This window comes from Macaca thibetana, chromosome 13 (assembly GCF_024542745.1).
Source record: "Macaca thibetana thibetana isolate TM-01 chromosome 13, ASM2454274v1, whole genome shotgun sequence".
Classification (NCBI taxonomy): Eukaryota; Metazoa; Chordata; class Mammalia; order Primates; family Cercopithecidae; genus Macaca; species Macaca thibetana.
This window is the reverse complement of record NC_065590.1, coordinates 53,434,125-53,448,374: the sequence shown is the minus strand read 5'-3', so window position 1 is coordinate 53,448,374 and position 14,250 is coordinate 53,434,125. Positions and strand designations below refer to the sequence as shown.

General features: G+C 38.0%; 3 protein-coding genes across 3 annotated transcripts in view; all 3 read left to right on the top strand.

Moving 5' to 3' along the window:
- Positions 1-14,250, top strand: part of ACYP2 (acylphosphatase 2) — a 914,175-nt gene that overhangs the window by 109,483 nt on the left and 790,442 nt on the right. The gene's annotated exons all lie outside the window — the stretch shown is intronic.
- CHAC2 (ChaC glutathione specific gamma-glutamylcyclotransferase 2) overlaps positions 1-14,250 on the top strand; it is a 709,760-nt gene that overhangs the window by 443,020 nt on the left and 252,490 nt on the right. The window lies entirely within an intron of this gene.
- Positions 10,144-10,868, top strand: LOC126933717 (ferritin heavy chain-like). Its single transcript, XM_050753775.1, has one exon. It carries the CDS (start codon positions 10,165-10,167, stop codon positions 10,714-10,716), a length of 552 nt encoding a protein of 183 aa, XP_050609732.1. The 5' UTR covers positions 10,144-10,164; the 3' UTR covers positions 10,717-10,868.

The window sequence follows — 14,250 nt, the reverse complement described above, 5'->3', positions numbered from 1 at the left end:
ACTTCTTAATATCCTCTCCTACATATAAAAGATAATGAAGGAATACCATTAAAATATTGACGGAAAAAAATTTTCCAACCTAAAATTCTATACCCAGCCAAATTACCAATTCAGTGTGAAGACAGAATAAAGGCATGTTCAGATATTCAACATTTCAAAATTTTGTATTCTCGCATATCTTTTCTCAGGAATGTACTGGAATATGAAATGAAATGAAAATGAAAGAGAAAAATAAGAATGAATGATAAACATAATCAAAGGAAAAGGAAAGCCAGAGAATAGTGAAAGTGACAGGGAGCCTCAGCATGATGGTGAAGGGAAATGCAGCATAACAGCTGTACCTCAGGTCTAAAGGGCAAGCAGTACAGATCAGCGCAGACCCAAAATTCTAGGGGAGATTTTTTTCAAAAAAACAAAATTGGGATGGCCTAATATGTTTAAATGTATTGAAATAAGCTATGCACAACTAAGGAGGGTTTGGGGTTGAATTAGCAATTAATACATAGAAAAATAAGCAAATATATAAATTTTAAAAATATTATTAACTTTGAGAAAAACAAAATATTATAGAGGAAGCAAAATTAATAATAGTATACTACCTGGCTCACTGAATTTACATTAACATAGGTTTAAGACTGTAAACACAGCAAGAGGAGAGAAGTTTCTACATATCTTATATGTAGAAATAGTCATTACTTCCAGCATACGTGGTAGTTTAAATCCTTGTCTTACATAAAAGTAAGTAGCTAACGTCGAAAACTAAAAATTCAAGAAGTCATAGTACCAGCATTTTATTTAGAAACATGGAGGTGAAAAACAGTTGCCTCCTGGGAATGCAAAATGTCAGGCTGTAAAGATGACCGGTCAGCTGCTTCTCATTACAAGCTATGTAACACTCTGACTCTTTAAACCATGTATATATATTCCTTTGATAAAACTTTAAACTTCACAAAAAAAGAATTTCCTGACTCTAAACACTGCAAATTTAGAATGTTGTCACCTAACAAAAATAACTGACAATTAGTTCAAATGAGCTACAAACTCTTCTGGTTTACATGCATTCACTTATTTCATGCAAAGCAACCCTATGAAGTCGATACTTTTATCTCTTACCATTTTTAATGTTTTCCTCAGAAATTGAGGCTTAGAGAAACTATCAATGTTCACTTAGTGAATAATAAAGCCAGGATTTCATAGAGTAGGGAGCCCCAGAACCTACTCTTTCAAGTATTGTGTCTGGAGAATTTTAAGAAAATCTTTTCCCCTCCATAGGATGATGCTCGTGAGAGTCCTCCTGTCTGGAACACTCTCCTCCATTCCACCTCATCAGATTAACTTCCATTCATCCTTCCATGAAGTCTTTCCTAACCTACAAGTCTAGGTTTGTCTTCTTTGTTGCATGTGCTTACAAAACTTGGTGCCCTCCTTCAGAGCATTTCATTATTACCACAGTCATATACTTCATATCTGTGATTAGTTGTTTAGTATATATTATCTCCCCAACTAGAATTAGTGTTCCAGGAGGACAGGAATCACATCTGATTTCACTCAACACTATTGCCCTAACACCTACAAGAATAGATAATTGAATGAATAAACAAATTCATGAACAGACAATCTAAGTTCCTGATACAAGGTTTAATATATTCTCTCAGGGCAACCAGACTACCCTTTGTGGTTCTTGTCATCCCTAAGAATCTAAGCTTCCAACTTCCCCAGGGACACCAGATGACTCAAATCTTGGTAATACCAGCCAACACACTCTTTCAAAGAGAAAGATTCCCCTGCCTGAACAAATGACAAAAAATGGCTTATTTGATTGTTTCTTTGTTTTGTTTTCTAAGGAGGATGGGTCGTTAAGGTTTATCACGAGTAGTGAAAGAGGTATTTGTATTCACTGAGCCAGGATTTTCTTTCACCTTCCCATGATTCTAGATATCTGCCTCTGAGAAAAGGGAGATACTAACTACTGAAAGAATACGAAGGGACAGAAGTCAGCATTCTGAACTCAAGTCCTCTCTCAGAAGGTGGGAAATGATGAAGGACTGAATCACTTTTCAGCTGGATGCTTTGTTATCACGTGTAGTTGACCCTTGAACAACAGGTTTGAACTGCACAGGACCACTTAGACACAGATTTTTTCAATAAATATTGAAAATTTTTTGGAGATTTACCACCATTTGAGAAAACTTGCAGATGAATCTTGTAGCCTAGAAATATTTAAAAATTTTGAGAAAAAGTTAGGTATGTCATAAATTCATAAAATATATGTAGATATTAGTATATCATTTACTACCATAAATATACACAAATCTATTATAAAAAGTTAAAATTTATCAAAACATATGCACACAAACACTTCAGACCATACATGGTGCCATTTTCAGTCAAGAGAAATGTAAACAAACATAAAGGTGTAGTATTAAATCATAACCACATGAATGTAACTGTAGTACAATTCATATTGTTGCAATTATTTCCTAGCCACCTTCTCTTGCTTTTTTTTTTTTTTTTGAGATGGAGTCTTGCCCTGTCACCCAGGCTGGAGTGCAGTGGCATGATCTTGGCTCACTGCAACCTCCGTCTCCTGGGTTCAAGTGATTCTCCTGCCCCAGCCTCCTGAGTAGCTGGGATTGCAGGCACACACTGCCATGCCCAGCTAATTTTTGTATCTTTAGTAGAGACAGGGTTTTACCATGTTGGCCAGGCTGGTCTCGAACTCCTAACCTCATGATCCACCCGCCTCGGCCTCCCAAAGTGCTGGGATTACATGTGTGAGCCACAGCGCCTGGCCTTCTCTTGCTATTGCAGTGAACTAGTGCCACTAGTAATGCTGGAAGTGCTCCCAAGAAGCAAAGTCATGACATTATGAGAAAAAGTTAAATTGCTTGATATTTTTCATAGATTGAGGTCTATAGCTGTGGTTGCTCACAAATTGGAGATAAATGAATCCAGTATAATGACTGATGTAAAAAACAAAAAGGAAATTTGTGACACCTTCACTGCAGCTATACCAGCATGCACAAAACCCTTGTACTTTTTACAAAACACATTTTTATCTCATATTAAAAATTCAGCTTTTATGTGGTTGCAGGATTGCTATAAGAAAGGCACACCTATGGTCTCTAATATGATTTGAGAAAAAAATGAAGTCATTATATTACAAATTAAAGCAAAAGGAAGATGAAGGATCTAAAGTTGGAGAATTTAATGTCAGCAAAGGATGGTTTGATAATTTTTGAAAGAGGTTTGGCTTTAAAAATGTCAAGATAACAGGAGAAGCAGATTCTGCTAGCCAAGAGTCAGCAGACAAGTTCCCAGATGCCATAAAGAAAATCATTGAGGAGAAAGGATATTTGCCTGATCTGGTTTTTAATGCAGACAAAAGTGTTCTACTCTGGAAAAAAGAGAGAGAGAGAGAGAGAGAGAGAGAGAAGCAAATGCCAGGATTAAAGGCAGGAAGAGATTGGCTAACTCTACCGTTTATGTGCAAATGCAGTTGGGTTTATAACAGGACTTCCCTTATCTATAAACCTGCTAACTCCTGAGACTTGAAAGGAAAAGATAAACACCAGCTTCTAATCTTTTGGTTGTACAAAAAGAAGGCCTATACAGTGAGAACACTTTCTCTGGATAGGTTCCATCAATGGTTTGTTCCTGAAGTCAGGAAGTACCTTGCCAGTAAGAGACTGTTTTTTAACCTTCTTTTGATATTGGACAATGCCCCCAGCTACCCAGAACCCCATGAGTTTAACACTGAAAAAATGTGGTATACTTGCCCCTAAACACATCTCTAATTCAGGTCAAGGGCTCATAAGGACTTTAAGGCTCATTACACACAGTACTCCACGAAAATGATTCTTTTTTTTCTTTAAAAAAATTTTTTTTTTTTTACTATACTTTAAGTTCTGGGATACATGTGCAGAATGTCCGGTTTTGTTACATAGGTATACATGTGCCATGGTGGTCTGCTGCACCCATCAACCCATCATCTACATTAGGTATTTCTCCTAATGCTATCCCTCCCCTTGCCCCTGACCCCATGACAGGCCCCAGTGTGTGATGTTCCCCTCCCTGTGCCCATATGTTCTCATTGTTCAACTCCCACTTATGAGTGAGAACATACGGTGTTTGGTCTTTTGTTCCTGTGTTAGTTTGCTGAGAACGATGGTTTCCAGTTTCATCCATGTCCCTGCAAAGGACATGAAATCATTATTTTTTATGGCTGCATAGTATTCCATGGTGTATGTGTGCCACATTTTCTTTATCCAGTCGATCACTGATGGGTATTTTTGGCTCGGTTCCAAGTCTTTGCTATTGTGAAAGGTGCTTCAATAAACATAAGTGTGCTTGTGTCTTTATAGTAGAATGATTTACAATCCTTTCGGTATATACCCAGTAATGGGATTGCTGGGTCAAATGGTATTTCTGGTTCTAGATCCTTAAGGAACGGCCACACTGTCTTCCACAATGGTTGGACTAATTTACACTACCATCAACAGTGTAAAAGCATTCCTATTTCTCCACATCCTCTCCAGTATCTGTTGTTTCCCGACTTTTTAATGATTGCCATTCTAACTGGGGTGAGATGGTATCTCATTGTGGTTTTGATTTGCATTTCTCTGATGACCAGTGATGATGAGCATTTTTTCATGTGTCTGTTGGCTGCATAGATGTCCGTGTCTGTTCATATCATTTGCCCACTTTTTGATGGGGTTGTTTTCTCTTGTAAGAAATTTGTTTAAGTTCCTTGTAGATTCTGGATAGTAGCCCTTTGTCAGATGGATAGATTGCAAAAATTTTCTCCCATTCTGTAGGTTGCCTGTTCACTCTGATGATAGTTTCTTTTGCTGTGCAGAAGCTCTTTAATTTAGTTAGATCCCATTTGTCAATTTTGGCTTTTGTTGCAATTGCTTTTGATGTTTTAGTCATGAAGTCTTGGCCCATGCCTATGTCCTGAATGATATTGCCTAGGTTTTCTTCTAGGGTTTTTATAGTTTTACGTCTTATGTTTAAATCTTTAATCCACCTTGAGTTAATTTTGTGTAAGGTGAAAGGAAGGGGTCCAGTTTCAGTTTTCTGCATATGGAAAAGAAATCTGAAAGAGAGAACACCATAAAAATCTGGAAGGGTTCCAGGATTTTTGATACCATTGTTGTTTCAGAAAAAAAAAAAGTTAAATGCTTCAGCTCAAAACCATAAATTTCTGCTGGACAAAACTATATACAGATGTTGTTCATTACTTCACAGGCTTTCTGACAGTGCCTATGAAGAAAATAACAAAAGAGATTGTGGATATGGCAAAAAAGTGGGGCAAAAAGGGTTTCAAGATATGGATGTTGGAGAAATTCAAGAGCAAATAGACACTACACAAGAGAAATTAACAGAACAGGACTTAATGGAGATGAGCGTTTCTGAATCAGTGCCAGACAACGAGGAAAAAGACATAAAAGCAGTGCCAGGAAAGAAGAGGACATCAGAAAACCTGACAGAAGGGTTCTGATTATTCAAGACTGATTTTAACTTCTTGTACAACATGGACCTTTCTATGATACAGGCACTAAAACTAAAGCAAATGATTGAAGAAGGATTAATACCTTATAGAAATGAAAAAGCAAAAAGTCAGACAGAAATTAAGATGTATTTCCATAATGTTACACAGAGTGTGCCTGCCTCTCCTGCTTCCCCTTCTACCTCCTCCACTTGTTTTGCCTCTGCTACACCTGAAACAGCAAGACCAATGCTCCTCTTCGTCATCCTCTTCAGCCTACTCAATATGAAGATGACAAAAATGAAGAACTTTATTATGATCCACTTCCAGTTAATGAATAGTAAATATATTATCTTTCTTAGAATTTTCTTAATAACATTTTCATTTATCTAGCACACTTTATTGTAATAATACAGCATATAATACATATAACATACAAAATAGATAACGTAATCAACTATATGTTATTGGTAAGGCTTCTGGTCAACAGTGCTTATTAGTAGTTAAGTTTGGGGGAGCATCAAAAGTTATACACAGATTTTCAACTGTGCAGGGGGTCAATGTCCCTAACCCCTGCATTGTTCCAGGGGCAACTCTATACAGAAATCATCATTACTTCTGACTACCCAATTTCTTGTGGCAAAAGAAACAAACTCTTCCAAACTGGTTAATTATAAACCAAGGAACAGAAATGATTGATTAGCTAGAATTTTACTTTTTAAGCAACAGCGGTAATAGCCTCTTATCTTTCCAGACCTAAACATTTTGTTTCTCCTGAGGGCCTTCTCTGATCATCCTTGTAAGATAAAATGTATTCATATCTGTCTTTAGGTGATGGAATTTACACATATGAAGAAAGGCTAGGGTATCCAGACATGGGCAATGCTGCTCTTATTTGACTAATTAGAAAGACCCATTCTAACCACCATGTCATTTAGTTGCAGATAAGTGGTTTTCCTTGGATTAATACAAATTAGTTTGTCTCTTTATTTCTTAACTAGCTGGATATACATTTTTCCCTCTAACAGAAACACTCTATTCCATACAATTTAATAAGCACTAAAAGATTCGATGACATCTCACTCATCAGTGTTTTCAAAGAGTCTGCATATGGATGTGGATGTTTTGTCTTCTGTCATGTCATCAGTAATGGAATTCGAAGACAGGCCTTTGGATGATGCTTTTTTATTTCTTTAGGTCTGCTTTACAGCATACCTAGACTGATGGGGAAAAGATTCATCAAAGACATCATGATTTCACATTTCTTTGCCCTGACTGTGTCCTTTCTTGTCAGTTATCCTCCCAGACATCTGAGGCCCTGCATGTCTAGTTGTACTCCTCTCCTCATTATCTGCTATTCCACTCTTGTCCATTGCCAGCTCAGGCTGCCCTTTGTTCTTTGGTTCTTTGCCTTTCATTCTCAGAGCCAAATATCAATACTGCTCACACTGATCCAAATGTTCAGAATCAAAAGTCACATTACCAATTCTTTCTGAATATGCTGTCCATTTTTAAAGTTTCTTTATTTACACTGACTCTTTTCACATGTAAGAAATATACACACATTTGCTTTCAGAGGCAGGTACACTTTGATCCTCCAAGAGATTGAAAAAAATGCCTATGGGTGCTGTAGGTTCATATTTAATGGCACATACAGACTTGACTTTCACTTCATTCCATCCTCATTTTAATCATTCATATTTAATGTTACATATACTTGACTCTTTGACTTTTTTAATCTCATATGCTGAGTGGTGCACAAATTAGTCCCATATTCCACTATCCAGCAACTTTTTATTATTTATCGGCATTGACTGAGCTATCATTGTCATCTATTCATTAGTTTTTGAAAGATTTAAGCCCCTTCTCATGTATAATCTAGCTGTGTTATTTATCATATTCTGTCAGTAACTCCTCTTTCTCGTGGTATCTACTTGCAGCAATAGATCATCTTCTGGTCTGAACTTCTCATGAATATAAGAACTGCTACTCTTTATCTACTAAGGTTAACCTCAATGGGACTCGCTGCTTGGCTAGCTCAAACTCTGTCATCCTACTGGCTAAGCAATGGCATCTCATCACTAAACAGTCTTGTGGTAACTGTCTATTTATGTAATTTCCACTGAAGAGAGCTACCAGGTGCCTCTCCAGAAACATTCTAGGAGAGCAGAACCGACCCTTTAAAGAAATGAGATTTTATCTCATTTGGAAAAATCCTCAGCCCATTAGTTTTTGGCAGGACAGGTGCTACCTAGCAACACAACCCCATTTCATGTGTTTCGAGGTTTCAGATAGAGAAGACCTGAAGTAGTGGTTACATTGTGTGCCTTTCAGTGCTTCATTTTAAATCTCCTGGAAAGTCTGTCCTCTGGACTGAGAACTTACACACAGCAATAAGCATCATTCACCCTGACTTCTTAATAGCATCAGATGCAAAACAAATCTGGCTTGTGAATGGCAGGCTCAGCCCAGGACTGAACAGGAGCTACATAAAATCAGAGTATGCTCCATGGATACCAGCAATCAGTATGATGTTCTTGGACGAAGAATGTAATACATTTCCAACAAGTGGCTTATTCCTATGCCATTTTATTATCTCTTGGCATATTTTCATGAGTACCCAATTAGGCCTGGAGGAAGGAGATAAAGCAAAGCCAATGGATACAGTAACCTCAGACTTAAAATGTCCACATATTCTTTAGTTTGAATCATGGCACACACAAAGAAGTTCCTATATTTGGCAAAGAAGAAAATGTGAAAATAAGCAGAGGGGGAGGAGCAAATATTCATTTTAAGAAACAGCTAAGGCTCTGACTAGAACACAGATAGAATCCAGTCTAATTCTTTCCACATAGCCAGCCAGTGTTCAACAAACATTTGTTGCAATGGAGCCTTTTTTGAAAGCTGTATTGTTGTAACCAGGGTTCACTTCAATGATAAGGAAAATAAGGCTCACAAGTGGATCCGCAGGGCAAGCTCACTGAGGAAGGAAACAAGCTTTGTATCCCCTCAGTGCTATGTAAAAGTCAGATGATCAACAAATAGGTATTGAACAAATGGACAAGTGAACAAATGAATACCCGAATCCTTCAGTGACCTCAGCCTTCCAGCACTGCCTGCACCAGGCAATCATGCTTAAAATGAAATGCTCCATTCCGATACTATTAAAAAGTTTGAAATTTTCTATTATAAACTTAGATTTTATGCTTCAAGCTGAGAGTGCTTTTTACTTGGATAATAGCACCTCCTCTGGCTTTTTCCTCCCTTACATAGACATTTTGGCCCGTATTTACCCTCTATGATGTAGCAGACACAGGTGTTGCTACAAATTTCGTGTTGCACTGCACTGCAGGACTTACAGCATGTTCTATCATGGAACCACGTTTTGGCCTTAATAAAACACAGCACCACACAGCATGGCATTCACTGTAATCTAATTAAATACAATGCCAAGGGAAATATGTCACTGTGATGGTGAAACACACATGCTATTTCCTTCTCTTCTCCATGAAAGGGGCAGCTAAGGCATAATTTAGGAAGAAGGTATTTAACACAGTGAGGTTCTGCAGCTTGCCAGCAAAACAAAAGGAAAAAAAAAATGAGGATGTAGGGGAGAGGACACAGAGAAATATGAGGAGGAAGGGGAAGACACAATACAAAATCAGTAGTATTTCTACTATTTTTTCCTACTTAAACCAAAATCTCAGAGAATTTCTGAACTTAAAGATTTGAAAGAAGCAGAAGTGTCTCTCAGCAATGAGTAAAAGTCAAAAGACCAAAAAAAAAAAAAGACTTGTTCTTACCCACATTATTGGCCTACTTCTAAAAGAAATGGTTTAAATAGTCCCCCCTAAAAGAGTGAAAATTTGTTTTGCTTCCATCTTAACGAAGAGTTAATGCAAGAACCATCACCAAGAGTCAGGATATCTGGGTTCTTGTCTTGGCTGCATTTTTAACAGATTGAAACCTAGGACACGTCAATTCGCATTTGAGGCCCTCAGTTATCTTATTTAAAAGACAATAATTAATTGGTTTAATTATCAATGCTAAGATCCCACCATTGATTTTACATAAGAATACCTACCTGTTTGCATTTCTGTCTTACCTAGTCAATCTGAAATTTCTGTTAGGGTCAGTAAAAGCTGTATCTTACAATACAGGTATACGTAAGCATAGGATAATAAATATAACACACAACAAGCACAAGTCCCCAATTTCCTCACAGGCTGCAGCCTAGAATACTTGGACGAATGAAGGAATACAGTACTTGCAAAGTTGATTTACTGATGGTCAAAGAGCAAGCTAGTGCCCTCCTTCTGGCAAGCATCTCCAGTCTCTCTGAGGAGATCTTGAAGTCCCTTTCTCAGCTTACGGGGTAAAAAAAAAAAAAAAAAAAAAAAAAAAAAAAAAAAAAAAAAAAAAAAAAAAAAAAAAAAAAAACACACATGCCTTGCTCCTCATAAAAAGAGAATAGCATCTTACTTCCATGAACTACCTTTAAAGAATCCTCTGTCAGATACTAGAGGAAAGCTCAGGCCTGGTTTCAGCCACCTTTTAACATGCCATGTGAGGGTGGGTATAACACCTCTTTTAAAAATGGGGGGCACAAAGCCCCCGCTGCCGCTCCAGCGCTGCGCAGCCACCGCCGCCGCCGCCTGTCCTTAGCCACCGCCATGACGACCGCGTCCACCTGGCAGGTGCGCCACAACTACCACCAGGACTCAGAGGCCACCATCAACCGCCAGATCAGCCTGGAGCTCTGCGCCTCCTACATTTACCTGTCCGTGTTTTACTGCTTTGACCGCCATGATGTGGCTTTGAAGAACTTTGCCAAATACTTTCTTCACCAATCTCATGAGGAGAGGGAACATGCCGAGAAACTGATGAAGCTGCAGAACCAACGAGGTGGCCGAATCTTCCTTCAGGATATCAAGAAACCAGACTATGACAACTGGGAGAGCGGGCTGAATGCGACGGAGTGTGCTTTACATTTGGGAAAAAATGTGAATCAGTCACTACTGGAACTGCACAAACTGGCCACTGACAAAAGTGACTCCCATTTGTATGACTTCATTGAGACACATTACCTGAATGAGCAGGTGAAAGCCATCAGAGAATTGGGTGACCACGTGACCAACTTGCACAAGATAGGAGCACCCGAATCTGGCTTGGCAGAATATCTCTTTGACAAGCACACCCTGGGAGACAGTGATAATGAAAGCTAAGCCTCAGGCTAATTTCCCCATAGCCATGGGGTGACTTCCCTGGTCACCAAGGCAGTGCATGCATGTTGGGGTTTCCTTTTTTTCTATAAGTTGTACCAAAACATCCACTTAAGTTCTTTGATTTGTACCATTCCTTCAAATAAAGAAATTTGGTACCCCCCCAAAAAAATGGGAGGCAATGGTCATCTACTGTCCTTAGCTTTGGGCTTCAGTTAAAATCCCAAAACAACAAGAAAAATCTCATTTAAAATCTGGTTAGAAACATCTTACATTTTAAACAGCCCAAAGATAGTTTGTTTTTTGTTTGTTTGTTTTTTACCTGATCCCCTCTTGTAAAAAAAGAAAAAAAAAAAAGAAAAGAAAAGAAAAGAAAACCTAGTCTTTCTTCCAGTCTTTCTCAACTCATTATGATGACACTATCCAACCTACCAGCTGCTCAAACCAGAAGTCTAGAACACAGCTTCCGTTTTTCTTCTTCCCTACTTCCAACCCAGCAGCAAGTCATGTTGGCTCCATATCCTCCATTGCCAACCTAGATCCAAGCCACCGTCATCACTGAGATTCTTACAAGAGCCCAACTGGTCCCTCAGCTTTCACTCTCGCCCCACTACAGTCCATCCATCACCCAGTGGCCAGAGTGATCTTCTAAACATGTAAAGTACATTATGTTGCACTCTGGTTAAAGCATCCCAATGGCTTTCTAAACTACCCAAAATAAAATCCAAGAAGGGCTCCACATTACCAGGCCCACTATCCCAACTATTCACTGCCTTCCAATCAAACATTCATTTCCACCTCTGGGTCTTGTATGCACTCTTCCCTCTCCTGGGAACACTCTACATTTAGATCTTTGACGTTTAGGTCACAATTGAAATGCCCCCTTCTCCATGAGGCCCTCCCTCATCATCCATCCCACCCATGGAATCCCAACTATTCACTATCCCGTGAATAGTTCTATTCATAATCTGAAATGCTCTCATGCATTCATTTGTTTGAACAAGGGCACCACTATATGCCTAAAGAGCAGGACCCGGCCATCGTTCTCACTCAAAGGATTTTTTCTGAATGAATGAATTTTGTCCTTGGACTTAATGTGTGAAGCAGTTCTTCAGTGAGCCCATCTGTGGGTATGATTAACAGGAATGAATCTTCAGAGAAAGTATCAAACTAATAAAAAGACTGTTGGCATCCTTTCTTGAGTTACTGTTTTAAATCAAAATTTTTATACAACATTTAAAGTGTTTAATTCCAAAAGGGCTTATTTCTGAATCAGTTCAAAGGTACTGGGGTGGAGAGGGAGGGGGTTGAGATAATGACACATAAACCTTGACTTCATTCTTAAGATTTTATTAAACAAATGTGCCACCTAAACTAGAAGAGGGGAGCATTTTTCCAATTGCAAGTCAGCCGAAACCTACAAAACTCCATTAAAAGTAAAGAAAATATCTCAGCAGTTTTTTATTTAAAACGGACACTTGTGAGGGTGGAGTGCTATTAATAAATATACAGTACTGAGACAACAGCATATACTCATATTGTCACCCTAGTTAAGGGTCAGATAGGTAAATTCAAAAATGAGAGTCAGTAGTTTATTTAGGCTAATTTTTGAGTTTTTTTTTTATGAAGAGTGTGCTGGAATATAGATTGTTTTGAAGAGAAACTAGAAGGAATGAAAGGAGAGTGTTCTATGAAAGAAATAAATAGAAAACGATTATTTTTTTAAAATAGAGTGAAATAAACACTACTAAATAATTAAAATAAACATTTTAGGCATACATTTTGGTGAAAGACAGGAGCATGAGAAAAAAAGAAGAGTGACTAGACAACAGAAAGACAAATAAACAAAGAGAATGGCAGATGAAAGAAAGTCACAGAGAAGCAGAGGAGCTGAAAAGAAGGGCAGTGTCATTAACAGACCCAAGAACTTATCACAGGTTGGGTTTTCCAGAAAGAAGATGGTGAGATGGAGACTGGCAACCTGTATGTTTACTAAAAAGAGCTCTTGGGATTAACACTTGTAGAAACATAGGAAAGGAGGCGGATTTGGGCAGAGGGAGAAGTTAACCTTCAATGCAGGACCAACAGAGGCTTCTACCTACCCCTCAAGAAGTTCTGGAGCTGGGATGGCTTTTCTAAGTTGTCCTAAGTTGGAGCAAGGAAGCCAGGTCTTTATACTCAAGTGTTACTCAGCTACTGGACAGAGGCCAGTAACTGAGTGAACATGATTTTGAGGGAGGCAGTTTTCTTCAGCTGAGCTCATCTCCAGATAGAGCTAAAAGCTCCAGACAGAGCTTCTGTCTGCACAGAAGCCTAGTGTCTAGATAGGTCATTTTGGTTCTTCCTCTTTCTTTTTGTCTATACATGTGACCTTCCACATATTTCTGTTCTTCCTTTCCATGCATATGAAGGAAGTATGTGTATACACCAGTTTCTCAACATTTATCCTGACATATGCTTTTGGGTTAAAATATCCTTAAGGGCATAACGTCCACATTTTCCTTATTGTTTTATCTCAGTATCTGCTAAAATAAAACAGACTCACATGGTAGATGTTCAATAAATCACTTTCCAGAGTCAAAATGGGATTCAATCTGACCTCCAGGGCCTCCCGCAATCTGGAGCCAGTTGTACATGACCACGTCCTTCCTTGTGTTAATCTTTGGTGAAAAAGCTGCCCAATTTTTTTCTTAAATTTGTTGATATATTTTTATTTTGTCTAAATCATCATTCCTTTCCTCATGGCTACCTCTACAATGCCAAGAGCAATCTTCTCTCCATCTTGAATCTTATCAATGAGAACATACATAATTTTAACATTGTCATTATCATGAATGACTACTTTTAGTAAAAGTAAACTTCCTCCAAAAGTTCTGAATATCCATGCTTAATTTGTCTACTTATCTTTCACATTTCCAAAACATCAAATAAGTTTAGTTTTAAAAAATGATGGCTACATGAGAATAATGTGAAAAGTTATTTGCCTATATAATATTCTATCCTGTTCTTTCCCTAACAAACTTGCTACAAACATATAGCAAGATCCATAGGGAAAAATCTGAGCCCATTTGCAAATTGTCATATGAGGACTGCTCAACTGCAGAAGGAAACTGAGATTTTTAAGTATGTGGAGTAATTTTTATAAGTCACCATTTTAAAACCCCTTTAAAATGCTTGAGATTTCATTTGCTAAGAGAAATCATCTTTAAACTGACAATTGTCTAAAAAGAGTTCTGTTTTAATTAAATATTATTTAATTCCCTTTATTTCACTTAAATTTACTGGATTTTTTTAAATGTATAACTCAGTTTGCCAATTTTTTAAAAATTTCAATAGCTTTTGGGGTACATGTAGTTTGTGGTTACATAGATGAATTCTATAAGTGGCGAATTCTGAACTTCTAGTGCACCCATCACCTGAGCAGTGTACACTGTACCCAATACGTAGTCTTTTGTCACCCACCCCCTCCCAACCTCCCCAACCCTGAGTTCCCAAAGTCCATTATATCACTCTGTATGTCTAAGACATTATTTCATT

Coding starts and splice junctions, on each gene's coding strand:
- LOC126933717 (XM_050753775.1), top strand. CDS start 10,165: ATGACGACCGCGTCCACCTGGCAGGTGCGCCACAACTACCACCAGGAC.